Below are 27,272 nucleotides of genomic sequence, written 5' to 3'. Positions count from 1 at the left end.
TAGGAATTATTTATGATGAAAAGCTCGGCTGGAAGCCGTATATAAATATCCTGAAGTCAAAATTAGCAAATAATATTGGCATAATGTGTAAAATCCGATCAGAATTCGATCTTATTATTATTATTAGAACTTAATATACGTATAACTCCCTCATCCTTCCATTTCTGAGTTACGGTGTAGAAATATGGAGAAAAAATATGTTGATAATAATTGTAAAAGTGAACTAACAGAGAGGAGCTTCACAGTGCAGCTGACGACAGCTGTCTGTGGACGAGTTGTCCGTTCCCCACTGCGGGGAGGCGGCCGTTGTTCAGCTACTCTATGTCCTTATAAACCATATGTTTTTAGTCCGATATCGGGATCTGGCTTGTTATTTATTTTTTCTTTCCCTGGCCACTGTTCAGCTCCTATATGTGTCTTTATAAAATGTGTTTTTAGTCCGACATGCTTTTTTTGTTTCTTCCCCTGCCTCGATTTTAAACTAATGCTGAGCTACTTTTTTAAAGGAACTATGTGTATTTATGTGTAAAAATACATTACTATTCATTCTAAGTCAGTGAAGTGTTACAAATAATGCACTTATTATAATGAGTCGCCTAAATGGGAATCGTCTATCTGGGAAAAAACACTATCGTCTAACTGGGAATCGTTTATCTGGGATGACACCTCCTCAGCACAGTGCTGAAAAAGCACCACACCCACCCCAAGATGAGACGTGTCAACCTCCACGACAAACTGTCTCTCAGGATCAGGACCCACTAAAACAGAAGCAGACATGAAACGGCCTGGATTGCAGCAGTTTCCACAACCTGCGCTGCTCCGACTGGTACCAAATTTCTCGTTTCATTAGACGACATACAAATGCCAACTGACATTTTTAGTCAGTCCCACAAGAAGCGAGGACCCGTTTAAAGCTTTAGATAATATTTTATCTTTCCCTCACTGTATTTTATTCTTCTGTATTTATTGCTGCCACAGAGGATGTTGTAATCTACATTTCACTTCTGTTAAAGAACTATTCTGGATTCTGTAAATAAGGCTCAAAAAGCTAGGTAGGGTTTTTAATGGGAGGAACTACAGTACCCATAATGCAAGGTGAGCAAGGCCTGCTGGGTACTTCGCCAATAAGACCTTGGCGAATTTGATTAAATAACAATAAAAACAAAAGAAAAGGCTGATGGGGTTTTTAACAGTGTCATTTTTAATGTTTGTGCTTGAAAGACAGTTCCTAAAACAGCCATCTTACACATCAAAATAGTAGACCGAGTAAAATCTCTCCTGTACATATATATATATTTATATATACGTGTGTGTGTGTAGCCTTGAACAGAAAAGCTCCACAGTAGTCATGGGGAAATGGAGTTCAATAGAAGGTGAGTCAAGGAGGAAAATATGGGACTTCACATATTTATTATGGCTTACAGTTGACAAGAGGACATCCTGTGTTCATACACTTCTAGTACTTATTGCCACATCCCCTCTACTCCGAAACAAGCCAGAGGCTCCGGACCAAACTTACAAACACTATGTACAAGAGTGTTGTTTTTTTTTCAGCAGTTTTGCTTTAAGAGTCAATTACTGTACAAGCATCATACCACGTACAGCAATCTATAGAGCATTTATACCTACTAATTCTTATTTACAAGTAGATTTGGTGAAACCCTGATTATTTCAACAGTATTTGAACCAACCCTGCAACTATTTGAAGAGAAAACACTTTAATATTTCAACATACTTAATACCAAAAAGAAAAAAGAAAAAGCATCAAGAAAAGAAGAAAAAATGAAAACCGGTTTCTGTCTTTGATCCAGAAAACACATTTCTGTTTCCCTAAAGCAGCCAGAGGACGGTACGTCTCATTCAGTAGAGCGTCGTAGTACCAGCTGTGTAGCCAGTGTAGGATCCAGTCTGTCCTCATAGACTGGTTTTGAAGGTCAAGAAGAACTTCAGCTTCTTCGCCTGTCCCACTGTGAAATGCTGAAGGACACAGCACCCCCTTGTGGTACACAGTGGTAAGACACCACAGGACGCTGTAGAACCTTCTGGTACACGACACTATGCCAGGACTGTTTCCACCTGTCAGACACTTTCAGCTCTGCTGCGGCATTCAGGCCCAGAAACTGCAAACACTGTGAAATAACCTGCTGCATTACTTCTCTACTTTTTCCAGAATAACCTTGTTCTTCTACTTCTATTCCCTCGTCACATAATTCAAATACTGTAATAGAATAAAACTATGGTCCCCAAGTACACAGCTGCAGTACAGTGTAACAAGTACGGATAACAAGTACAAATACTCATAGTCAAAGGTGGTCAGTCTTTACATGGAGGAGGAGGAGGAGGTGTGGGAGTCGAAGGAGAAGGGGGAGAATGAGGAGGGGTAGACCGGGGTGGGGGGTGGTAATGATGCTTATTTGTTGTTGTTATTGTTGTTGTCGTGTTCATGCAGGTCTCTGTGGAGGATCCAGATGTCCTGCTGTGACTGGTTGTAGTGGTTGACATTGTTGTGGTAGTTGTTGTTGCTGCTGGGCAGCGCCTGTTTCTTTCTGCTGCGGTTGGAGGGCGTGTGGATTAGACTGGGGCTGCCGCTGCTGCTGCTGGAGGAGCTGGAGGAGCTGGAGGAGCTGGAGGAGGTGGCTCCTGTCTGCTGCCCCTTGCTGCTGGGGACGGGGAGCTGCGATTTGGCTGGAGGGTCCGAAAGCCGATGGCTGCTCTGCACAGGCGTCTGACGGGAGGAGCGACCTGCTGGGCTGACGAGGGTCTGAGAGGAAAAGGAGAAACACATCGTGTGAAACAACAGGATGCAAACCTCCAGAGGGACTGCAGTGACAGAGCCCCAAGTAAAGCAAGACTCTGCTTCAGTTCTGAGATGCTTGATAACACGTTCTCCATGTTAACTCATCTCATCATGTGCTCTTGTGTTCCCCTAGGATCTTCTGAACCTGATGGATCATCCAGGTCCTTCTGAACCTGATGGATGATCCAGGTCCTTCTGAACCACGGGTCTCATAAGGAGGAGCGACAACGCAGCCGTCTGCTGATTGGCTGTGACGATCGTCACCCTTCCGTTGTTGCTTACATTCGCCGCTTTGGGCACCCTGGTCGGCTTATTGAAACGTCGGCGTGCGACACAGTACCGAGGGTCTTCCGATGAAGTGCAGGCGCTCCTCTCAGTAACAGGAGTAGGAGGAGATTCAGAGAAGCTGGACGCTGCCGTTCACAATGAGAAAGTTTTCTGTTGTGGGACAGAGACCGCAGGCTTTACTCCTCCGCGGCTGCTTCCACGTTGTTCGCGCAACTACTGACGTTACATACCTGCGTCGTTACGTGGCGTTAACAACCCCGCCTACATTTGAACCGTACTCTCTGGTGGAACCGTACAACAGAGTTGGGTTTGGGTGTGCTTTGCCGTACCGTACCGGCCCGGTACGTACTGCGCAGTGGGATCGTGGCTTAAGCCATCACAGACTACAAAGGCAGCAGACAACCAGATCAGCCCTGACAGCAAACTGCCTAACACCCTGAACCACTCCTTTAGCAGCTTCAACAGACAGAACACCAGAGCGAGCAGACCCTCCCAGTGAGGAACCACCACTAGCCTGGACGCTGTCTGCTGGACGCTGTCTGCTGGACGCTGTCTGCTGGACGCTGTCTGCTGGACGCCAGAAGAGGAGAGCCGCCAGCACCTCCACTGACAGAACTCACCCTGGATACCACCCGTTTGCCCGGCTCCCATCAGGGAAGCGGCTCCACAATATTAAAACTTAGACCAACAGGTTAAGGAACAGCTCCCCACCCCCCGAGAGCCATAGCCTCCATCACCCCTCCTCCACCCTCCACTGTCACACACACCAGCCTGAGCTCCAGACTGAGCCACACTTCTTGTACTATAAACTTAGCCAGCCAGGGACAGTGCAGTTGTTTTATGTACCTTGTCATAGATCTGTTTTTTATACTATTTTCATACTAGATTTGATAGTTTTACTATTTATCTGCTGTTTGAAAAGTGTTTGTAACAATCAAAGTTTTGTTGTTTTAATGACAATTTAGTTTGATTCTATTGGATCATCCAGCTCCTGCAATGACCTGAGCTGTGTACTGATGCACGAGGCAGAAGTCTCTCACTGTTTCTCTGGACGTCACCTCTGACATCGTGCTGGCAAACATGTTGTTGTACCTAGTTGAAGCCCACAGTGCGCCGAGTGATGAACATATCAGACTCGTGTGTCTCTCCTCTGAAAGGAGAGCGTGGACAGTGTTCTCTGGAGCTGATCCAGTGAAGCTCCCTTCCAGTTCTCTCACCGTCGGCTGTGGCTGCTGCACGCCGCTCGGCTCCTGAAGCGGCGACGCTTCGCTGGGAGAGCTGGAGAACTGCATCAGACGCTCTTTGTTTCCAGAGATCTGTGAGAATCAGCAGAGCGGAGGTGAGACAGCTGGACCGGGGCCAGAGGAGACCACTGAAGAGGAGAGTCTTTACACAGCAGCAGAGAGAAGGATGCTTCTGCAGCGAGACGGCAGAGAGTCAAACAGCTGGAACCAAACTGAGCGTCACATGAGGAGGACTCACTTTGCTGATATCGGGCTCAGACTTGCTGGAGTAGATCGTCTGCAGCTCTCCGATCAGGTCACAGTCATCGTCAGAGAAAACGCTCAGAGCTACAGACTCCCTGAAAAACAAAACGAGGAGGTGACGCTCCGAGTGGAACACACACACACACACACACACACACACACACACACACACACACACACACACACACACACACACACACACACACACACACACACACACACACACACACACACACACACACACACACACACACACACACACACACACACACACACACACACACACACACACACACCTGTTGCCATTGGAGACAAAGCAGACGTCGGCGCTGGACAGTGAACCTGCAACATAAACACACATTGGAGGATGTTTTAAAACCCCAAATCAAACATTTTTCAGATTTTGCGGCTTCAACATATCGATAACTGCTTTAGATTTGAATAATTTTTTCACATCTTCATCACCGCTGTGCCAACTATCAGAAGTTATTAGAAACAAGAAGCAATCAGAGATTGTTGACTTCCGCTAAGGGTGGACATGGACACAGGGAAATGACACATATTCCACATTTGGATGATCACGTGATTTTATTTCATAATTTGAAAGAACACAAGATAATGAAAATTAAAGTGTGTGTGTGTGTGTGTGTGTTCGTGTGTCAGTGACACTTTCGTGTGGACTGACGTGCTACATACAGTATGTCTCCCAGATTTTGTGGATGCAGGTGAAATGTGTTGCCCGAAGTAGATGTTACATATATGAAATGTAGGGGGCGCTATGGACCATAAAAGATCAAATTTCTCGTCACTTCTGACATGTGTGCAAATTTTCACAAAGGTTTGAGCACGTTTAGTCCGCCAAAAATGCAGCAGGTTGCCCAGTAAAAGAAGTAGAAGTAGAAGTAGAAGTAGAAGAAGAAGTCGAAGCAGAAGAAGAATTCCTTGCATTTCATGAGGATCCTTGTACTTTCAAAGCTTAGAACAAAATTCCTGAATGTGACACTTCTGGTCTTCCACCACCAGGGGGAGCACCTGCCCACTGCGCCGATATGAATCCATTGACAGAGGAGTGTGTTTCTCTGGACTTTGAGGTAATCTGAGTACCTGGCTGGTGTCGAGAAGGTGGAGCAGCTGTCTTACCCTCCCTGAAGGAGCCTCCACTGCTCCAGTTGAGGGCGTGGCCTCCTTTCTTCCTGGGGCTGGTATTGGACCGTCTCAGCCGGCTGCCGTCCCGCCCCCTCCGGGCCCCTCGGTAAGAGCTGACAGCTGAAAGGGGGAAGGTGCCACTACCGAACTCCAGCAGGTAGCGCTCCATCTCTGAGGGTGGAGGAGGAGAGAGGATGAAGTCTGTGTGTCACGCGCCATGCGAGGCTGGTTCCTGTTTAAACCCACCGTGTCGAGGCAGCGGGCAGCCCGCCACCACCGCCTTGTTCACCAGGATGCTGAGGGCGGCCTTCACCACCACCTGCTGGCCCGCACTCAGACCACTGTTGCTAGGAGACAGCCTCTGCGAAGAAGGAGGTGAGGAGGAGAGAGAGGAGGAGCAGCGGCGGGCCGTTACCCGGGAGATGATGGCCTCCTCCACACGGGGTACCACCACTGCACTCCAGAGCCGGGCGAGCCACCTGCAAGCAGAGACCCCCATCAGAGGACGGTGGTTTCTACATAAAACTCTTAAATTCTGCTTCAAAAACGAGTGGAAAAAAACTGTTTCAGTTCTTTACCAAATCAATAAATGCATAGTCAGTATCAACATCTTAAAATAAAGAGCAGCAAAAAGACCAAACTATTTAAACCTGAAAGATATTTGCTAAAATTGAGGGTAAAATAACATTTACAACTCCAATTCGCTGTAATACCACTTTCTACCACAAGATGGTGTGATGAGTCCTGTCTCGGGTTGAACATGTGGAACCTGGTGTTTTCTGCTAAAATGATTATAAATAGTCGCAGGATGATAAACTTTAGTGACACGAGTTAATTCGTCTTTGGCTTTTAACAGATTTCTGACGAGCTCTGGACTCAAATTTAAAGTTAATGCATTTCTTGATGAACTTTTCGTTTAGATTTTTTTTAACAAAATTACAAATATCCCTGTTCAGATCTGACTTCCATCTTAATGAATTACATTTTACTGTTTTTTTTATCACGTTTATTTTCTTGTTTCGATCCAGTTTTATTCATATTATTTAATGTATCTAAAAGATTATAATAACTCTTCCTGTTTGAAGCCTTTAATGGCTTCGGCTCCTCAGAGACCCCTCCCCCACTTTAGTCTGCCTTCTGGAGCCTTCTTTGACAACAGTGAGTGTTTGTAATTTGACACCATCTTAAACTCCTTCCTAACTGTTGGGAGCAAGTGACCAATAAAGAAATCTGAGATTATCTAAATCCGGCTCACCAAAACTGGGTTAGGTGTAATTTCACTCCTGCATCATGATCATCATCATCATCTCCACTGGTGTACGTATACAAGTCTGGACCACATTGATATGTAAACGCTCGCTTGTCCAAACCTGCGCTGCTACTCCGTATCACATGCCTGTAGTTTGACACCAGCGCCAAAGTGAAATGTACAACACACACACACACACACACACACACACACACACACACACACACACACACACACACACACACACACACACACACACACACACACACACACACACACACACACACACACACACACACACACACACACACACACACACACACACACACACACACACACACACACCTGACAGCTGTGTGTGAGTCTTCCGGGACCACGGGACAGGATAGGAAGAGTTGTGGCCCCAGCAGAGCGTCCTGGGTTCCCAGACGAGACAGACAGGCATTGAGCTGCTGCCAGACCTGGTTCACCCAGACCACCATCCGCTCCATGAGGCCTTCAGGTGACCACAGTCCCGTTCCCATCTGGAGAACCAAGGAGAGAACATCACTGAGAGAACGAGTGAGGAGCAACATTCAAACAGAGCAGCACCTCCTGTTTGTCCTCCTAATAATAATTCAAAGACCCTGATGGAAACAAATAACCTGAAGAACCGATTAGACCGAGTTTGAATCTAACCAATTCAATTCAACTTTATTCATATAGCACCACATACAGGATAGTCATTTCTATGTGTGTTTAACAGAGAGAAACCCAACAGATGCACCTGAGCAAGCAAAAGCGACAGTTGAAAGGAAAAACTCCATCTAACAGAAAGAAACCTTTGCAGAACCAGACTCAGAGGTGGTGGGTTGGGGAGAGAGGATAGAGGAGAGGAAAGGAGAGGAGAGACAGTCAGATTGGGGAATGGACTCAGAGCCTGGTTCGGGTAGGGGGGTAGGAAGAGAAACAGAGACAGACAGACAGAGGGGTAGAGGTAGAGAGAGGCTGAGAGAAGGGTGCAGAGGGGAGGAGAGAGAGAGGTAGAGAGAGGCTGAGAGGTAGAGAGAGGCTGAGAGAAGGGTGCAGAGGGGAGGAGAGAGAGGTAGAGAGAGGCTGAGAGAAGGACGCAGAGGGGAGGAGAGAGAGGTAGAGAGAGGCTGAGAGAAGGGCTCAGTGGGGAAGAGAGAGAGGTAGAGAGAGGCTGAGAGGTAGAGAGAGGCTGAGAGAAGGGTGCAGAGGGGAGGAGAGAGAGGTAGAGAGAGGCTGAGAGAAGGGTGCAGAGGGGAGGAGAGAGAGGTAGAGAGACACTGAGTGAACTCTGACCTTCTGCAGCAGTTTTCTGCGGAGGTGTCTTCCCAGCAGGCCGTGCAGCGGCTCCTGGTCCCAGCGAAGGGTCACCCAGCGGAAATGCTGCTGGAGGCGGAGCTCCGCTCCCTGGAGGTGGGGCTTAGACAAGGTGCCAATCAGAAAGTTCCCCTCACAGAAGTGGTGAGGACCTGAGAGGAGGAAGAACCATGTTTAACAGTCAGTGTCGTTACATTTGAGCCATTCTGTGGCGTTATGGAAACGTCATCAGAACATGTGGGAAGAAAAGCAGGTCTAGACCATGAAGAGTTCTCTGCACACTGACATTAACGCTGCCATTAAGACAATAAGAGAGTTTATATGTTAATGTGGGAACATATTTCATTTGATAAAAAAGTAGAAAGAATCGAAGAAAACAAAGCTCCTCTTTATAAACCCAAACTTTTCCTGCACTACGAACTGGAGAACGAGCCTCTGTATTTCCCATGTGCAGACCTGGAGCCTCATCTATAAAGGTTGCTTACGCACAAAATGGCTCCTGACAGATGCGTACGCCACTTCCCAAGCAAAGTTAGGCATCTAAAATGTATGCGTATGTGCATGCAGTGTGAGAGTGAGAGTGACAGTGAGGGGTTGGTGGTGGTCGGAGGGGCTGATCAGTCTGCCCCAGGGCAGCAGTGGCTACATAAGTAGTTTACCACCATCGAGTATAGCGTGAATGAATAATGCAATGTAAAGCATCTTTGAGTGTCCAGAAAAGCGCTATATAAAACCAATTATTACCAGATTCATCTCGTACATTTATTATCTTCAGATATCAGACTTACAGATCCATGTAATCATAAACAACCAAGCTGCAGTGGTGTAGATGTTTCTTTAGTGGAACATTACTACTGAATCAGCAGCTCTATGTTCATATGTCATAGTGTCATCTTCAAATGATACAGAGCGCTGGATAGAACCGACTGATTATCAATGGTGACAAAGTGTGTAACAATCAGTCTAATTTCAGAGTAAGCATATAAATAGTGCAGTAACAGCCGGGCGTAAAGCTGCAGCGTGGATGCTCTCTGCACCACCCACCTCCTCCACCTCTAGTGACTGAGGATAAAACACAAAGTCCACTGAGCCTTTTTTATAGTCGCTGTTCAAATATTTAATTTATACATTTAATAAACTGATAAAACTGAACTTTATCAATCTGCTGTGTCTCCACCAAAATGTCTCCTTCCTTCTCCGCCACTCTGACACATGGTGGTCGTCACAATCATGAGGCTGTTTTGGTGTCCAGCGGTGTCCTGGGGTGCTGCCTGGCCTCCATGACGTCACTCTCCTCTGACCGCTATGATGTCACTCTCCTCTGACCTCAATGATGTCACTCTCCTCTGACCTCCATGACGTCACTCTCCTCTGACCGCTATGATGTCACTCTCCTCTGACCTCCATGACGTCACTCTCCTCTGACCTCCATGACGTCACTCTCCTCTGACCGCTATGATGTCACTCTCCTCTGACCTCAATGTCACTCTCCTCTGACCTCCACGACGTCACTCTCCTCTGACCTCCATGACGTCACTCTCCTCTGACCTCAATGACGTCACTATCCTCTGACCTACATGACGTCACTCTCCTCTGACCTCAATGACGTCACTCTCCTCTGACCACAATGATGTCACTCTCCTCTGACCTCCATGACGTCACTCTCCTTTGACCTCTATGATGTCACTCTCCTCTGACCTCAATGACGTCACTCTCCTCTGACCTCCATGACGTCACTCTCCTCTGACCGCTATGATGTCACTCTCCTCTGACCTCAATGTCACTCTCCTCTGACCTCCATGACGTCACTCTCCTCTGACCTCCATGACGTCACTCTCCTCTGACCTCAATGACGTCACTCTCCTCTGACCTCCATGACGTCACTCTCCTCTGACCTCAATGACGTCACTCTCCTCTGACCACAATGATGTCACTCTCCTCTGACCTCCATGACGTCACTCTCCTTTGACCTCTATGATGTCACTCTCCTCTGACCTCAATGACGTCACTCTCCTCTGACCTCCATGACGTCACTCTCCTCTGACCGCTATGTCACTCTCCTCTGACCTCAATGACGTCACTCTCCTCTGACCACAATGATGTCACTCTCCTCTGACCTCCATGACGTCACTCTCCTTTGACCTCTATGATGTCACTCTCCTCTGACCTCCATGATGTCAGTCTCCTCTGACCTCCATGACGTCACTCTCCTCTGACCGCTATGATGTCACTCTCCTCTGACCTCAATGACGTCACTCTCCTCTGACCTCCATGACGTCACTCTCCTCTGACCGCTATGTCACTCTCCTCTGACCTCAATGATGTCACTCTCCTCTGACCTCAATGACGTCACTCTCCTCTGACCTCCATGACGTCACTCACCTTTGACCTCTATGATGTCACTCTCCTTTGACCTCTATGATGTCACTCGCCTCTGACCTCCATGACGTCACTCGCCTCTGACCTCCATGACGTCACTCTCCTCTGACCTCCATGACGTCACTCTCCTCTGACCTCCATGATGTCAGTCTCCTCTGACCTCCATGATGTCACTCTCCTCTGACCTCCACCTTCAGATCACACTCTTCTTCTTCACCTCTGCAGTCACTGATACACACTATTTAAAGAAGTGAGGACGAGCTTCCAATCGCTTGTTTTTTTTCTTTTATTAGTGATTCCACCACTGTGACACCAAATAATATCCTCTCCTGACCTCCTCCTCCTCCGTGACTATTTCTCTCTCCATAAAATTCCTTTTCTTGGTCTATCCTGACAGGATTCCACGTCAAATGCTGACGATCAACAGGCTGAATGAGATGCAAACATATTGACGAGGCACTTTGCTTTGAGCATTTATGGTAGAAAGTGGACGTTCACCTTCCAGGGCCTGGTTGTTCAAAACTGGGTTGTCGTTCAACCAGCCGTTAAATACGTCTCACCGACCGTTAACTTTAACGGCACTGTTATCTTGTTGTTCAAAACTTGGTTAACTTTAACCGGGTGTTATCTTGACAGTAAAGTTAACACACCTCTGGACCTCCGCTAACTTTTTAACAGTGGTTAACTCTCACCATGGCGTTCACTGGCAGCGTTCACTGGCTGCGTTCAACAAAGGAAGGATAGAGTGAACCGTGGACTTAACTTTGATATACATAAGTCAATACTGTAATGAAGAGTTAGGCCTTTATGGGGCCCCAGAGTGGCCATAGGAAAAAATGTATATATATATATATATATATATATATATAAATATATAAATTTGGCTGGAGACAACTTTATGCAAAATAGCTGTGGGGAGCTCTGCGAAGATGCAAGCCACTGTACCCAGCATGCACTGCGGCGCGTTTCACATTGACAATGAATGGGATGCGGGATATAGTCGGATCCAGTGAAAACGCATTTTAGCACATGCTTCGGTGATCGTAACATACAGAACGAGCTGAATCTCAGAGTGAATGAAGTTACAGTTAAGTCTTTCATTTTGATCTTCAGGTGTTAAAACAGCTGAACTGATTGTTTTTCTCCCTGAGAGCTGAAGTTTTACCAGAGTTCAGGACCAGAGGACACGCGATGCTTCTGTTGTCCAAACTGTGGCACAAGTCCCCCAGAAGGCCGCTGAGAGACGAAGCCTTCTCCAGACCCTCCAGCAGGACCACCACACAGACCCCCCGACTCTCCGGAACCCCCAAACCAGAACGGGACCCGGGTACCAGGAACCCTGCGGGGGGAGGAGGAGGAGGATGAGAAAGAGGAGCATGTGTGTGTGTGTGTGTGTGTGTGTATGTGTGTGTGTGTGTGTGTGTGTGTGTTCTCACCACAGTTGATGAAAGTGTCTAACAGCTGTTCCTTGGTCAGGCTCTCCTCCACCTCCACCCTCACCACGTCACAGCGGAGCCCCCCCGACTCCTGCTTGGACTGTTGGAGACCAGAGGAGAGGGGGGAGGGACACGTTGTCATGGAAACAGAAGAAACGTACTGTGAGCACGATGTGAGGGAAAGGAGCAGGATGAGAATGGAAATGGGGAGAAAAGGGATGTTTCTGTTTTCAGGCTTCCGATCAGAGCTGGGATCGTGAGCAGGGCGCCGCTGCAGCACGCCAACACCGTCTCTTGTTGCTCCTCTCAGGAGGACAAGCAGGACAGGATTGACCTGGATTCATGTGAGCTACTCCAACACTGAACAAGTCTTCACCTCAAACCATTGGAATTAACAGATCCACTCATGACATGAGGTCCATTAAATAACTGACTTAAAGTTGAAATAACTGGAGCTCCAGTGTTTGTACCACCAGATGGTGGAGGTCCGCGGTGTCAAACATAAGGCCTGTGGGCCAGAACCAGTCCAGAGTTTAAAAGAAATTATTAAAAAAATCAGAAGGCCGAAACGGCGATGCTTCAAAAACTGCTGTTCCCATCGTGTCCACCGGTATTGAGGAAGTTACTTCCACAATGTAATATATTATTTATTATTAGTTAGTGTCATTTGAAAGCAATTAGTTCCATTACAATATTTCTGTCTCTGTATTGTAATGAGTTACTCTCACCAAAATAATTGCAGACCTATGACCAGGCATTCTAAATTGCTGAAACGTACTTTATTGCAGCTGATTCTACGTCCTCCTGAAGACAACTTCCAATAATAGACACAGAAAAGGTTCATGGTGCGACACGATAAACAACAACGACCGTCAGAATCACAAAAGCACACAAAGGATCAGACTCTGGTAAGTTACGATCGAGATGCTGCAAATATTCAGAGTCTAGGCCGATTCATACGAAACAACAGAGTTAGAGTCATTATAATGTAGCCTATAGTCTGGTGACAAGACACACAATCTCTTTATCTGTTTGTTCTTTTATTCTCTTTTAATTCAAGCTCACAGCACAAAGACAAAACGGACATAACTTCTGATTTATCAACAACCAGAACGTGCTTGTGGAGGATGGGAGCTGCCGTTGTTACTGTGGATTATATAAACTATAGTATCACAATCATCAAAAGAAGGTTTAATCATTTGATACTAAAACTTCACACACAAGCACACACACTAAATATTGTACGTAACTTCATATGTCAAGCAAACAACACGAATAAAATAAGGTCCTTCGTTCCACAGCGCACCGGTTTAACCAAAAACACGATACTGTCTAGTGATAAAAGAGAATCAGGCCAAACCAATATACCGACAGTTCAGATTGACACCTGAAGTCCTGGCAAATGGGAGGAATAAAAACAGGCCAACTTTTCAGTGTCCAATTATCATAATCAATTATTTTAAACCAGAATTTCAAAACTATGAAAGACTCTTTTTTTTTTTAAAAGATTTTGTACGTCAAAACAAGTGTTGCTGTTTGACCAGCAGGAGCCCAGTGAAGGCTGCAGTGATGTTGGTTCGCTGTTGCAGCGGTTTGTAATTTACAGACGGTCCCTGCTCACTTTTTAATCCCTTCAGCGAGCCTGTGTGCCAAACCATGTCTGTGTCCCGGCTGGTTTTATTGTCCTGTTTTGTTTTTTTTAATGCATCTATATGTACTGCCAGATGCCCACTCCTGCTGCACAAAGAATCTACCTCCAGGTACTCATGAAGTCACCTTGATTTAACCTGCCACACACGTCGTTTCTGCTGCTCTAAAGTCAGGTACTTTAGATAATAATGAGCTTGGTGCATGCTGCCTTGCTCAAACTGATAGGAAAGAAGCTTGTGTGTCGATGCCGGAAGTCCAAATCTGTCCAACTTTACGGAAGTGTCTTTTTAAAGTAGAGAGTTTTCTCTCCGTCACACACAGATTACACTTCACCTTTTCTCTGACAAACTGAATACAGCAGCATGTCCATCTCACCAGTGTAGAATCTGTCTCGTCATCTCCGGATGCATTACTTAGATTGTAGCAAGTATAATATTTCCAAAAGTTTAGTAGTAATGCCCTTTATTACTGCGTTACCGCAAGTAGTAATGTTACTGTGATTGCATTACCTTTGTAACACGTTGCTGGCAACACTGTTGTCCACTAGGGGCAGACATGCAACACGTCACTGAAACCAAAGAGGTCACGCCAAAGGTCACAGAGGTGTTGTTCCACTGTGTTTTTAAAGGATTTATGTCTGATTCAATCAGCAGCAAAGGAAAACCTAACTGGCGGAAGTTTTAAATTTGTTTTACGTCATTATTCTTCCCGTGAAGAGGATTAGTAGCTTCCAGCAGCTCAAACCCCCCGAGTCAGACTCCAAAACCAGACCCTGCTAGAACCTCCGGAACAATCTGTGGACGTACCTTGATGGCACAAGCCACCAGGCCAGCCATGAGCTCCTGACAGCTGCCCTCCAGCCCGTGGAAGATGAGGTTTCCATACTGCTCCACCTGCACCAGAGAGACAGGCGTAAGTCCACTCACAGCAGAGTTCTTCTACTTTCTCATCACGTTATTTATCACCATGAGAACATGTTCATATTATTCTGTATGTGGACGAAATGTTTGGGGGGAAATGATCTTAGTCTCGTCTTTCAATCAGGTTTGAGATTTTAGAGTTGGTGGTCCACAGAAGATCGGATGATTTTAAATGGAGTCAAGGACTTTTTGAGTTTGGGACTATCTGGTTTAGTCCAAACAAATCATTCCTTTGTGTGCTGTTGGAGCCTATCGTGTGGTATGAAGCTCAGTTCGAGTGACGTCAAGAGGAACCAGGGTTCTTTGTAAATAAGAATCATTGTGCCACCTCCTCTCTTCCTGTCGGGACAAAACGATTAGAACCTGCAGCCTTCCAATGATTATTGGAGGAGCAGCAGGAGTGAGTGTGGAGGGGAAACAGGAAACAGGACCTGAAGCCCTCCGGCCTCACCGCTGTGGTGTCTGGTCCTACTGCGCAGCTTCACAAGTCATTTTGAACACCAGAGGCCAGTGTAATGATCAGAGCTTTGACTCACTCTCTGTGGGAGGACAGATGGTGACGTGAGTAGCTTCTAGTTTGTCCAACAAGGCAAGAAGAGCAACACCAACGACTAAAATCGACTGAAACTAAAGCGACATTTTGCATCCCAGCACTCGATTTACTGTGCAGATTTCACAGAATGATTAACATTTAGATTCTTAATGTTCTCTTACCTCTTCTCACGCTTTAACCTGAAACACGTGACTCTCAATAATGAAATACTGGAATTAAATACACAGTAAAGAATCATTTATCTATGCAGACTATAAACGTCATTCCGTGAAGCTGCTGTAGAGTCTAAGACCAGCAGGGGGCAGCACCGCCAATCCCTTTGCAGGGTGTGTGTGTGTGTGTGTGTGTGTGTGTGTGTGCTCACCAGGCGGACGCAGTTGTGCAGCAGCGACAAGGGGAGGAGGGATTCCAGAGCCAGCTCATCGAGACACGACTCAGACAGACCTGTGACACACACACACACACACACACACACACACACACACACACACACACACACACACACACACACACACACACACACACACACACACACACACACACACACACACACACACACACACACACACACACACACACACACACACACACACACACACACACACACACACACACACACACACGAGATGAGCTCGTGGGAACCGAGAGTGTTTTAGGATCAGCAGACTTAACTGAGGTGCAGCCTGAAACCTCAGTGGATTTGTGTGTTTCTGTCTCAGTGTGTGTGGTGTGTGTGTGTGTGTGTGTGTGTGTGTGTGTGTGTGTGTGTGTGTGTGTGTGTGTGTGTGTGTGTGTTATTTACTGGCTGTAAGAGCTCAGCTCAGTAAGGAGGATGAACTGGTTTTAACCAGGCTGCTTCTCTTCCTCCATCAAACATTCATTTTCAAAACTATGTCAGAATAACCGACATGTGTCATGACATGAGTCGCAGATTTTAATTTAAAAACACTATAATTTCTGTATCGGCAGTTCGCTGGTTCTCCAAGTGTTTCACTGATAGCAGAGGAACAGTTTATTGAAGTAACAAACTTCCATGCAGGTTGTTCTGCCAGAGTCTTGAAAGGACAGACTCGGTATTCAGACATTCTACAGGCAGTTTAGTAGATGGTAATCTACTGAGGTTAGTCTGGAGGGTGGAATCTGTCCTGGCCATCCAGATGTATGGCAGAGACTCAATATCAAAGCTGAAGGAATATCTCCTGGAGAAACTGTGACAAAGAAGGAAGTGAAGGAAAGCCAGTGGGTTCCACTTTGCCAGACGATTGATCAGCCTGGCGTTTTTTCCTGACTCACTCAGATGACAAAGATAAAGAAATTCAGAGGACGGAGGCAGAAAAACCTGAAGAGGCAGCAGACCTTTAATCACACAACTAAACTAACCGTGGCTCTCTAAAGACAACCCTGCTTGTTCTGGTCTTTTCAAGAAATTAATTAAAAGCACTTAATTTGATTGTTTTGTTTTGTTTGCATAAATGAGTGAACTTCCACTATTTGAAGTGTGAAAATACAGTTTTTGTGCTCGTATGGAGCTCATTCACACGCTTCTAGGAACTGGCATTTGATCCAGAACATCCTGGCCTGAGTCCTGGATCCGTGTGGTGAAGCTCAGTGCCAAGCTGCCTACACTGAAATCCATCCAAGCACATTTGTAACTCGTCTCTCATCCACCAAATGGCTCGTGTGATGCTGCTGCGTTTTGCACCTTTGAGGCGGACGGTGACGGTCTGGCTGAGGGGCTTTCGGACCAGGTTCCAGGGGGAGAGGGGCAGCTCCTGACCCGGGAACCACTCAGTGTCTCCTGGAACAGAGAAGAACAGCACAGCGTCAACACACACCGCATTCACCCTTTGATTCTTCTATGTGCTGTAACAACAGGGACAGATCAACCAGGAAGAGATCAACCAGGATCAGATAAACCAGAATCAGCCAAGAAGAGATCAACCAGGATCAACCAGGAACAGATCAACCAGGAAGTGATCAACCAGGATGAACCAAGAAGAGATCAACCAGAATCAGCCAAAAAGAGATCAACCTTGAAGTGATCAACCAGGATTGACCAGGAGCAGATCAACCAGGAAGTGATCAAACAGGATCAACCAAGAAGAGATCAACCAGGAGCAGATCAACCAGAATGAACCAAGAAGAGATCAACCAGAATCAGCCAAAAAGAGATCAACCAGGAAGTGATCAACCAGGATTGACCAGGAGCAGATCAACCAGGAAGTGATCAACCAGGATTGACCAAGAGGAAATCATCCAGGATCAACCAGGAGCAGATCAACCAGGAAGTGATCAACCAGGATTGACCAAGAAGAGAGATCATCCAGGATCAACCAGGACTTGAAATCCCACCAGACTGCAGATCCTCTTTAAAATCCATTTACACTGGATTTGCTCATCGTCCTCACGTCACTTCTTTTGAGAGTTTTGTCTCATTTTCATAGTAAGCTATGATTTGTTCATGCACACTTGTCTAATGTTTTTAATGTGTTTTGTCTCCAAATTAGTTTTACATCCATGAGGAAAAAACCTTTATACGGGAGCTCTGAAACCATTAGGGTCAGTTTTCTTTTTGTCTTTCAAGCAGAAAACTTTTTGTCTGAGGCCACAAAATGAGTTGAAACTTTCAAAGAGCTCACTAACGTGCACAGTACACACAGGTTTTAGAAACAGAAGAAAAATAAATATTTTAATATCTTTTTTAAAGTAGAATTCCAAGTTTATTAAACTATTTTACAATTTTCCAGATAATGGAGGTCATTTGAATCTTTCAGATGTTTTGGTTCGTTAATTTACATCAAGCAGAGGAGCTGTGGAGCAACATGTGACTGCAGAGCTGCAGGGTGACGACCTCAACTATGGAAACACCAAAGCATAAAAAAATGTGGTAATTAAACATTTTCCCAAAACGTAAAAAGGACATTAACCCCCACACCCAATTCAAAGAGCGAGTCAGTGACAAGAGAAGAAAAGGTAGAGCACTAAACATGAACGTGATGTGGATTTGATCTGACAACTTGTGAGGCTGCTTGGTTTTAATGAAGAACAATTACTTCCCATCCTACTGTGCACCATCTGGTGGCCCAAAGTGGTATTACAAGACAAGCTAATTCATAATATACAGCAAGACTGACCGTCACCCTAAGAGACACAAGCTCTATCAAAACCATTTTCAAATCAAAGAACCGGACTTAATCTAATTGATTTGAATAGTTTAACAAAACCAGGTTTAGTCTGTTTAGTCCATTTGGTTTCCCCCTGTAGATCATTCAATTTGCGTGTGCAGCAGTAGCACTAAGGTTTTTGAAAACATTGCACAGCTGTAGAAAAGCTGAGCCTTTTCAGCAGTCTTCAGCGGCTGTGACGTCACGGTAGAAAAGACGATTTACGATTGAGCTGAGCAAACAGCTAAAGACTATGAATTTGTTGGAGGAGCAGCCCTGAGCTTTACAGTTCAGTAAAGAAGGGAAACTTCCACAAGTTGCGGAATAAACTCCTCTCTGCTGACACAAAGCTTTTGTTTGTGTCTCCATTAACACTGGGAACTTCACGAACGGCTGCTTTACTGCAACCTCCAGAAAAACACCCAGGACAAAACCCAGGTGAGCCTTTAACTCCAGACTGAAAGACAAAGTCTGTGCTGTCCTGCAGCAGAAGGGGAAGACACAGAGAACCAGGAAAGTCTGATTCTTAACTCTGACTATAGTGTCCAAGACATGTTTCATTAGTAACACTTACACAGTCAAAAGTTGACACCATGTCTTGTTCTCTGAAGCCCCACGTGGTTCATGTGAAAACGGCACCAACTGCCTCTGAAAGCCACCTGACCAAAAGAACCGCAGCCGTGCTGAACACTGCTCTCTAAAGTGGTGGATGGTCTGGAGTCCCCCAGGGTCCTGAACATCCACGCCTGGATTCTGATTACATTTCTCACTGTTTTTCACCTTTTTGCTTCTGCTTATAGCAGAAAATGTTGGGAGGCAGAATCTTCATGAACACCAGGGTCTGCTGGAGGCTTCAGGGTTTAAACAACACAAACAGTACAAACCACAACGCGTCGCATCAACAGGAAGCCCACGAAGGTGGACAGAGGGACACATGCGGCCGCTGGTCAGTGAGAGGAGAAGAAGCTGACATGAAGGAGGACACAAGGAGAAAAGCCACAGAAAGAGGTGGGGCAGAAAGGAGCAAGGGAACCGTGCGTCTCCTCACCTATGAGGACGGAGGAGATGCTGGAGGTGCTGAGGCCGAGCTGAGAGCACCGCTGCGCCTCCTCCCTCCCCGTCTGCACCTCCCCACAGAGGATCTGCAGGTGGGAGGTGAAGATGTGGCTGACGGCGGCACTCAGTTCAGACCACCGCATGGACTGGTCGACCGACACCCGGCCCAGCGCCAGAGGGCTGCAGGACCCCCCGTCCTCCTCCAGGGACCCCGACCCTGAACACTGGAGACGAACCAGCACCCGGTATGAATCTGAGGGGACACAGAGGGTCAGTGAGCAGGACACCTGATGGATCATCAGCTCATTCTCACACGGTCACGGGACAACATGTAAGCATGAAATAAACTTTCTACAGTCGTGTTCACTTTAATACACTAAAAACGTTGTCTCCTGTAAAAAAAACAAAAAAGATAGACGAAGAAAACATGAAATAAAATGTACATTTCTGTAGATCGTGTAATTTCAGTCATTCTTAGTCAATCACACATTGTGGATCCACTAATGCTTATTTACAAGAGAAGCTATCAGTGTAAACTCCCTGTAGCAGTACTCGAGTACTGCAGCAGTGCTGGAGTAAAGAGCTAAAGGTTAACGTGTGAAATGAAGAGAACTGGTCTCTCCAAACCAGCACCGTTTGTCTGAATGTTCTAGAAAATGAAAAGCAGGCAGCATGGATGGCTGAGGCAGAAAAAAAAACCTCTAATCCGCTGGATCAATGCACAACCACACAAAGCCAATTCTGGATATTAACCTTTGTGGGAGATGTTGAGTCTGAACGCACGGCGCAGGGACGAGGCTAAACGCTAACCTCCAGTCCTGCAGGGAGCAAAGAGCCTCCAACTTCAACAACTGCAGATTGGGATTACAGGTTTCGAATGGATCTGAATTAACAGAATATTTTTCAGGGAGAATGTTTAAATACTTCCCACTGAGCAACAGTGGTCCAGATCACGTCTTTAAGAGGTCATTTCCATACCTCCAGAAGACGTCTTCAGGCAACCTACATTGCCTTGAGGTCCTGTCTGGACATCATATGATCGTCCAAAAAAGACTTCTGGATGACATGACTCTAAATACGGTAAATAAAAATTTTACTACACCCTGGACTCAAACCCAAACCTCTTTCGTGACGGAGAAGACTCCTGTCCACTGGACCAACAACACACCCCTGATCACATTAATTCTGACAATAGTGTTGTAAGCATGTCACTTATAAATGACCAGCTTAGGGCAAATTACGTTCACGTAAACTCATCAATAAGCTGGATTTTAACAGAGTTACACTCAGGAAGCAGATGTTAAAGTTTGGCTTCTGTCTTCCTTCGAGCTGCAAACCGCACAATCAAGAGAACGCCAAGGTCGGCCATCTTGCTCCAAGTAGCAGGCCTTCTCTGGTCGCCACCATTTTGAAATTCTTCTGATTGATCTGCCACCATTTTGATTTGCAATTTCCATCACACACACTGCTGGATACGCCTGCTGAGAGCAGCTCTGTAACGTTCCAGCATCAATAACTCTTTAATAAAATGTCATCAACACACAAAAGCCTCTTTCCCATCGGTGTGAGGTAGACGATAAGCTTATTTTTGTCAAAAGTAGTGGTCTTGGGAGCAGAAACAGCACTGTTCTCTATGAGCAGCCGGCTCTGTGACCAGTGAGCAGGGACCGTCTGGTATTCAGTGTCGCCACAATCACTGGAGCCTTCACTTGATCACACTACAACACTTGGTTTAATAGTGAGTTATGGTCGTAGTATCTGTCCTCACTCTTGTAGCGGTTTTAGAATTTGCAGACGGTCCCTGTGCATTAGTGTGGGCTGAGGGGATGAAATTAGTCCGTTAATGCTGTAAATCCACGCCTTGCCGACTGCTGTCTAAGTTTTCTAATTCCCCATGGAGATGTATTAAGCATCGTGTATGTATTTTCACTTTCGTGTCTGTGTGAGAGAGGGAGTTCGTTTGTCAGCCCACATGTGTACGATGTGTCTCTCTGCTGTGCCACAGTTATTTTTGGGGCTCTTGGTCTCTGATTTGTTGGCCACCCCTGATCCATTACTGCCGGTAATTATTGATCAGTAAATGACAATTCATTCTAATCAATACTTTGAATTCTTCATTAAAAAAAACAACTATTTCAAAGCTTGTGGAGCCTGTTGAGCTCAGACCTTCCTCCAGACAAACAGGTTCTCCTGACAGAGTCACTCACGCAGGTTCTCCAGCAGATCTTTGCAGTCGTCTGTTGCCACATCGTGGATGGTGCGGTTACATTTGTCCCTCCTGTCGATGTCCTGTTCACTGTAGCTGCACAGCACCTCCAGACAGTCCTGCACACACAACGACAGCAAACGCACGTGAAGCTCATCATAATAATTCATCACTTTATTCTGTGTGTGTTTGAAAGTGTACAAAACAAGCTTCTTCTTCTTCTCCGCTGGAAAGAGGTGTAAAAATGTCTGTGCTGTTCTGTCTGATGTTGAGATTCTGAAGAGGAACATGCTGGATGTGATGGAGTTGATCATACAGGCGGGTGGGAGTGTTGAAGCCTGGCCACTGTACATCCAGTAACATCCTGACACTGAAACCTGATTCGGTCTGTTTGATTCAAACTGATGCTTGTCAGAAAAGGTTGAGTCGTCATCCCCGACATTCGCTCAGGCTCAGCGTTCAGGACGAATAGAATCCTGCAATTGAAGGACTAAACTGTGGCCATTCCTGATTTCCAAGAGAAGAAGAAACAAAGCTGTGCTACAATCAGAAGACACCAACAGGCTGCTGCAGCTGAGTTAGATTAAATAAAACCATGTCTTTGGGACCTGTGCCGTGTTAATAGAACCTAACAAGTGCTCATCACAGAGGAGAGCAGGCATGATCCTGGGTGTCTGGGGTGTGCAGCCTGACTCCTGGACTGCTGTGTTGAGTCACATATTCAGATGAAGGAAGGAAGGAAGGAAGACTGTGAGTATTCAGAGTGAATCCCCTTGAGTGTCGTCTCTCTGTTGAACCACGGTGAGGCGACGTGTCCGGACCCTTGACACAGAATTGGTTTAACATTTATTTTGGGTTTGACAGGCTGAAACGTCTTCAAGTGTCCTCCAAAATAAGAGGCCCAGGACGTCGCACAGAACACAGACTTGGTCCATAAAGCCTAAATGATCATTGTATTATTTCTACACTCAATTACTTTAGCAGCGCTTAAAAATAATAACTGATAAATTGTGGCCTTTCATATTTGATTTGTTTCATGAAAGCTGTTTATGTAAAAGTGTAAATGTTTTGTGATGATCCAGTGTACAAAAGAGCACGACTACAAAACTACAAAATCTGACTTCATAGGAAAAGACAGAAAATAGTGGAACAGGATCCAATAAGAGCGGAAACAAACAGGAATCCTCACACACACCTGAAGCAACAAGACATGGCTGCATATAATCCAGTGAAGACAAAGAAACAAAACAATACGATCAAACTCCATGACATGAGGACACATCTCGACATGAAGCACCAAACAGCACCAGACACTTCAACCAAACTACAGTCCAGCCTTTAATCTGGTTTTTCATGGTTTAAAATGTGTATTTCCATCAATTCTGGCCGTTTCTCTGTGCAGTGATTTATTTATGACGGATGTGTTCGGTCACCATGAAGCCGAGGGCAGCAGCCATGTGAGCAGCGGTCCAGCCGTCACTGTTCGCCTGGTTCAGCAGGGACGCTGGGGGGTCAGGGGTCAGGGTGGCGTCACCTCGGGGGGGCGGGTGGCAGAGGAGGAGGCGCAGCGTGTCCACGTGTCCGGAGCGCACGGCGGCGTGCAGGGCGGTGCAGCCGTCCTGTAGAGTCACACAGATACCCCTCACCTGTTACTCATGAGATTATCAATCTGAGAGCTGATAATGAGAGATTATCAAACAATCATGACTGTCGTCTTATTAAAGTAATACAGGCTAAGTACAGGCTTTTTTATATTAAGAATAAATATTGCATTATTATGTATGGCAACCAGTTTACTCCTCAACATCATTATGGTATAAACTTAGAATTAAATCCAGAGTAACATGATCCTACAAAGCAGTTATCGGAGTATAAATTCATGTGAAACGTCTTGATACTGTTTGAATAGATCAGAGGTTTCAAACTGATCTTAGATCAGGAGTCACAATCAGAACAATTCATCCCAATGAGCAGCGAATCACATCAGAACCAAAATAAAAACCTCAAAATGACCCAAAAATATATGAAAGAACAGCTGACGCCTTGTGATCTTTCACTGCTCCACTCACTCTCAGTGGATTTTATTGACATTGGATTTATTCCTTGTCATTTTCAAACTCTGCAGGCCGGATGGAGTCGCCTTGAGGATCGCTTTTGGCCTGAATGTCACATGTTTGCCCTCCATCTATAGACGAATGGGGTGAATATTTTTTTCATTTTACTGTAGTATTTGAATCTTCTCTGTTTGATGTTTCCATCACTCGGCGTGGTTTCGAGCCTCCGGCCTGTACAGGATCCTCTCACTGCATCCAGCTCTCTGTTTCGGTGAAAAACGAGCAGTTGGAGAACAGAGCACGAACACAAAGTGTTCTCTTCAGCCCGTTCAGAACTCGTCCTCCTCCTCAGTGTTAAATCATTACGTTTGACCCAACACCTCCTGCTAAAAATACCCCGGCGATGAGGAGGTGGGGCATGTTACCGCTCTGCAGGGAGGCCGGCTAAATGTAGAACAAAGCAGGTAACTAAATACACCAGAGGTGGGGGGGGGGATCGCACATGCTGCCACGGCAACCTATGGTTACCATGGAGAGCATCATCTCAACCTGCAGCTCTTTATGTGGAGTAGGAAAAGTGTGAAAGCAAAGAGAAAATGTGAGGAATGGAAAAGAAACTACACAGGATGATCGCAATCCGGTTAAAACTGAGTCCACACAAATGATATGAACGTACCAAGGAACCAGAGGTTAATGGAGACAAAGACATTGGCTATTTCCAGGGACTGCTCTTTACTTTTCAATGCCTATGACCTCTAAATATGTCCACAATTTATACTACTTTATCCAACAAACTACGACTAAAAGTGTAAAACAAACGTAAAATAAATGAGGTTAAACAAACTTGGTTACAGTCAGTCTGGAGCAGATTTAAAAGTGTTCTTCCAATCTCTGACTCACAGTGAAGCCAAACACATGAGCGAAATGGGATCGAGACTGAAGCGTCTCCATCACAATGATCGGAATAAATATTTTGTGGTGGTCTCGCTTCATTCAGGTACAGAAACTGTTTTCCATTGACCGTTTCTCAGGTCCACTTTTGGGATATCTTTGAAAATCTCAGTTTTGCAAATGCAGAGCCTCATATTAACCCCCAAAATCCAGACGGTGCATCTAAGATTTCCTCCAGTGATCCTTTCCAGATAATGAAGTCTGATACGAGGACTCACTGACTGAGCTCATGTTACCATTTGCTCTTAAGATTCAGTGGTTATGCTCCTGTGTGGTCTATGTACTGTATCTCTGCACTGGTGCCATTACTTTCTACCACTAATGAGGACAAGAGAGTCTCTCTTCCTTGAGACTGAAGGTAATCTTGACAACACCAGGGTCACAGACTTCTTTCTTTTCACACGTCGCAGACAGCCTCACCTCTGTGGCGATGGAGCAGTCGGCTCCAGCTCCGATCAGGACCCGAACACAGTCGACTCTTCCAGCCTCACAGGACAGATAGAGGGCGCTCTGCCCCCCCACTGCCACTGAGTCCACAGCAGCTCCTGCAGACAGCAGCGCCCCCACACAGCTGGAAGGAGAAGTGCACTGTTAGCGTCACGCCTCAACATGCTGATAAAACTGTTCCTACAAACTCTGTGAACTCCCCACTGCGGACATTACGCTGTGTTTCCCATCTCTTTCTCACAATGAAGTTCTTTCAGGAAGGCCTCATCCAAATACTGTATTATTTTATTGGCAGAGATTTATTTTGACCTGAACATGATTTTATCAGGTTTTATTCGCCAAAGATCAACGACAAATGATAATTTCGGAATAAAACAGGCATAAAGTCTGTCCTCCATACCTGTCTTACCCAAGGTACACTGCGATTTGATCACAACAATCACAGTACCTTTCCCGAAGAACCAGGAACCATCACAGCAACGTTCCTCAAGTACCAGGAACCATCACACGAACTGTCCCCAAACACCAGGAACCATCACAGGAAGTTTCCCTGAGTAGCAGGAACCATCAGATAAACTTTCGCCAAGAACCAGGATCTATCACGAGAACTTTCCCGAAGAACCAGAGACCATCACAAACTTTCCCCAAGCACATTAACCATCACAGGGACTTTCCCTGAGTACCAGCAACCATCACAACAACTTGCACAAGTACCAGGAACTTTGTGTGTGTGACCTTTAGAACCCTGGTGTGAATTTAAAGGTAGGGTGGTAAAAGGATTTCCATTCTATAGTACATTTCCATTGCTTCAGCCGCCCAATAGAGATTCACTTGTCAGTGACAATCGCCCACACGCCAGTGGATGAACAGGGGGAGAGGAGAATTGAACCCGCAACCGTCCAATATTTCTTCAATCCAAAAAAAGTCCCTGCTCATGGAGTGGTAGCTTTGTGGTCTGCTGTGCTGATCGCCGTAGTTCAGTCTCCATGTTGAACGCCACCGTTACTCATTTGCCTAAAGGAACAGAGGCACGAGTGAACGCTCCCCCTGAACTCTGATCTGGATCAAAGAAGTGAACTCTGGTTCACTCGCAAGTTACCCACGGTCCAGTTCATAACGAATGTGAATGCATCAAGTAGTCTCAGCAGACTTTCCAGCACATGGAGCAAGAGGATGCATTTTGGGTTGTAAACAACCAAAACTAACAGCGGGAATCCGAAGAAGCAGACGCAGAAAAAAATAGTTTGAAATATCTAATGGGCAGAAGTAGTGAGAAAGTAGTAGTGGAGAGGGCGCTCATTGATGTCTGGTCTGAAGACTACATACCGCGGTTGTTAATCAGTCCCTCTAGCTACCATCGGCAAAAGGGGCGGGATTTCTCCTGTCAGTCTGGACCAATGACGGAGCCGTGTTTCTTCTTCATCATGCTTTACTTCCTCTGGGGGTCAGCGTTCGTTTGGGCAATAGCGCCCCCAAACGAGCAGCTGTTGTAATTGCATGATGTTTTCCAGGCAGTTTGAGCCGCTCTCAAAAGTGCAGTGTGAAAGCAAACCGAACTAAATGAAGGCGTGTAAATCTTACACAAGTGAGACTTACAGTTAGTTTAATACTTTGGCCACTAAAATATGGAATACTGCCCCACCTGTTCAGAGATAATACCAAGTTCAGTAGCACACCGTCACACCCACTAAAAAACCAGAAAAAACCTGTTAGCACCATTAAAGGCTGTGTGTGTGTGTGTGTGTGTGTGTGTGTGTGTGTGTGTGTGTGTGTGTGTGTGTGTGTGTGTGTGTGTGTGTGTCATGCGCTCTGTGTAGGCCTCTAAAAATAGCTGTTTGATGGGATCTTTGCGAACTTGAACTGCACACTCCCCTGCTGCTCCTTAGGTTTTGGCTCATTGTGTTCGGTTTGTCATAGCCTCCATTGTCATCGGAGGCTCATCGAGGAGAAACGTTTTGATCGATGCGAGTGATCGGATGGGACAGCGGACGTTCCCTCAAGCTCAATCATTCATGAAGAAGCTCGAATGTTACATAACGCTGTGAACACGTTAACTGGACGTGGGTTTATTTTAGCTGTGGGAAATCACCAAGCAGCTGCTCGGCATTCAGATGATCATCTGTGAGTCCAGAGCCACCAGGAGGAACGTAGCGGTGAGCGAGC

At 45.9% G+C, this 27,272-nt stretch overlaps 1 protein-coding gene across 1 annotated transcript in view; it reads right to left on the bottom strand.

Annotated features, from left to right (window-relative positions):
• Positions 1-1,179: 1,179 nt before the first annotated feature.
• cttnbp2 (cortactin binding protein 2) overlaps positions 1,180-27,272 on the bottom strand; it is a 77,457-nt gene continuing 51,364 nt past the window's right edge. The window contains exons 7-23 of the mRNA XM_080474957.1: positions 25,083-25,233; positions 23,091-23,276; positions 21,659-21,776; positions 19,444-19,704; positions 16,934-17,029; positions 15,596-15,675; positions 14,565-14,651; positions 12,109-12,208; positions 11,838-12,011; positions 8,273-8,445; positions 7,313-7,491; positions 5,965-6,197; positions 5,713-5,889; positions 4,869-4,914; positions 4,568-4,667; positions 4,303-4,401; positions 1,180-2,761 (exon numbers count right to left, since the gene is read on the bottom strand). Coding sequence (XP_080331083.1) covers positions 2,411-2,761; positions 4,303-4,401; positions 4,568-4,667; positions 4,869-4,914; positions 5,713-5,889; positions 5,965-6,197; positions 7,313-7,491; positions 8,273-8,445; positions 11,838-12,011; positions 12,109-12,208; positions 14,565-14,651; positions 15,596-15,675; positions 16,934-17,029; positions 19,444-19,704; positions 21,659-21,776; positions 23,091-23,276; positions 25,083-25,233 — 2,611 coding nt within the window. The 3' untranslated portion in view covers positions 1,180-2,410. The remainder of the gene's footprint in view (positions 2,762-4,302; positions 4,402-4,567; positions 4,668-4,868; positions 4,915-5,712; positions 5,890-5,964; positions 6,198-7,312; positions 7,492-8,272; positions 8,446-11,837; positions 12,012-12,108; positions 12,209-14,564; positions 14,652-15,595; positions 15,676-16,933; positions 17,030-19,443; positions 19,705-21,658; positions 21,777-23,090; positions 23,277-25,082; positions 25,234-27,272) is intronic.

Source organism: Lipophrys pholis, assembly GCF_963383615.2.
Source record: "Lipophrys pholis genome assembly, chromosome: 11".
NCBI lineage: Eukaryota > Metazoa > Chordata > Actinopteri > Blenniiformes > Blenniidae > Lipophrys > Lipophrys pholis.
Note: the sequence above shows the minus strand (reverse complement) of the source record. Positions and strands in the feature narration are given on the sequence as shown.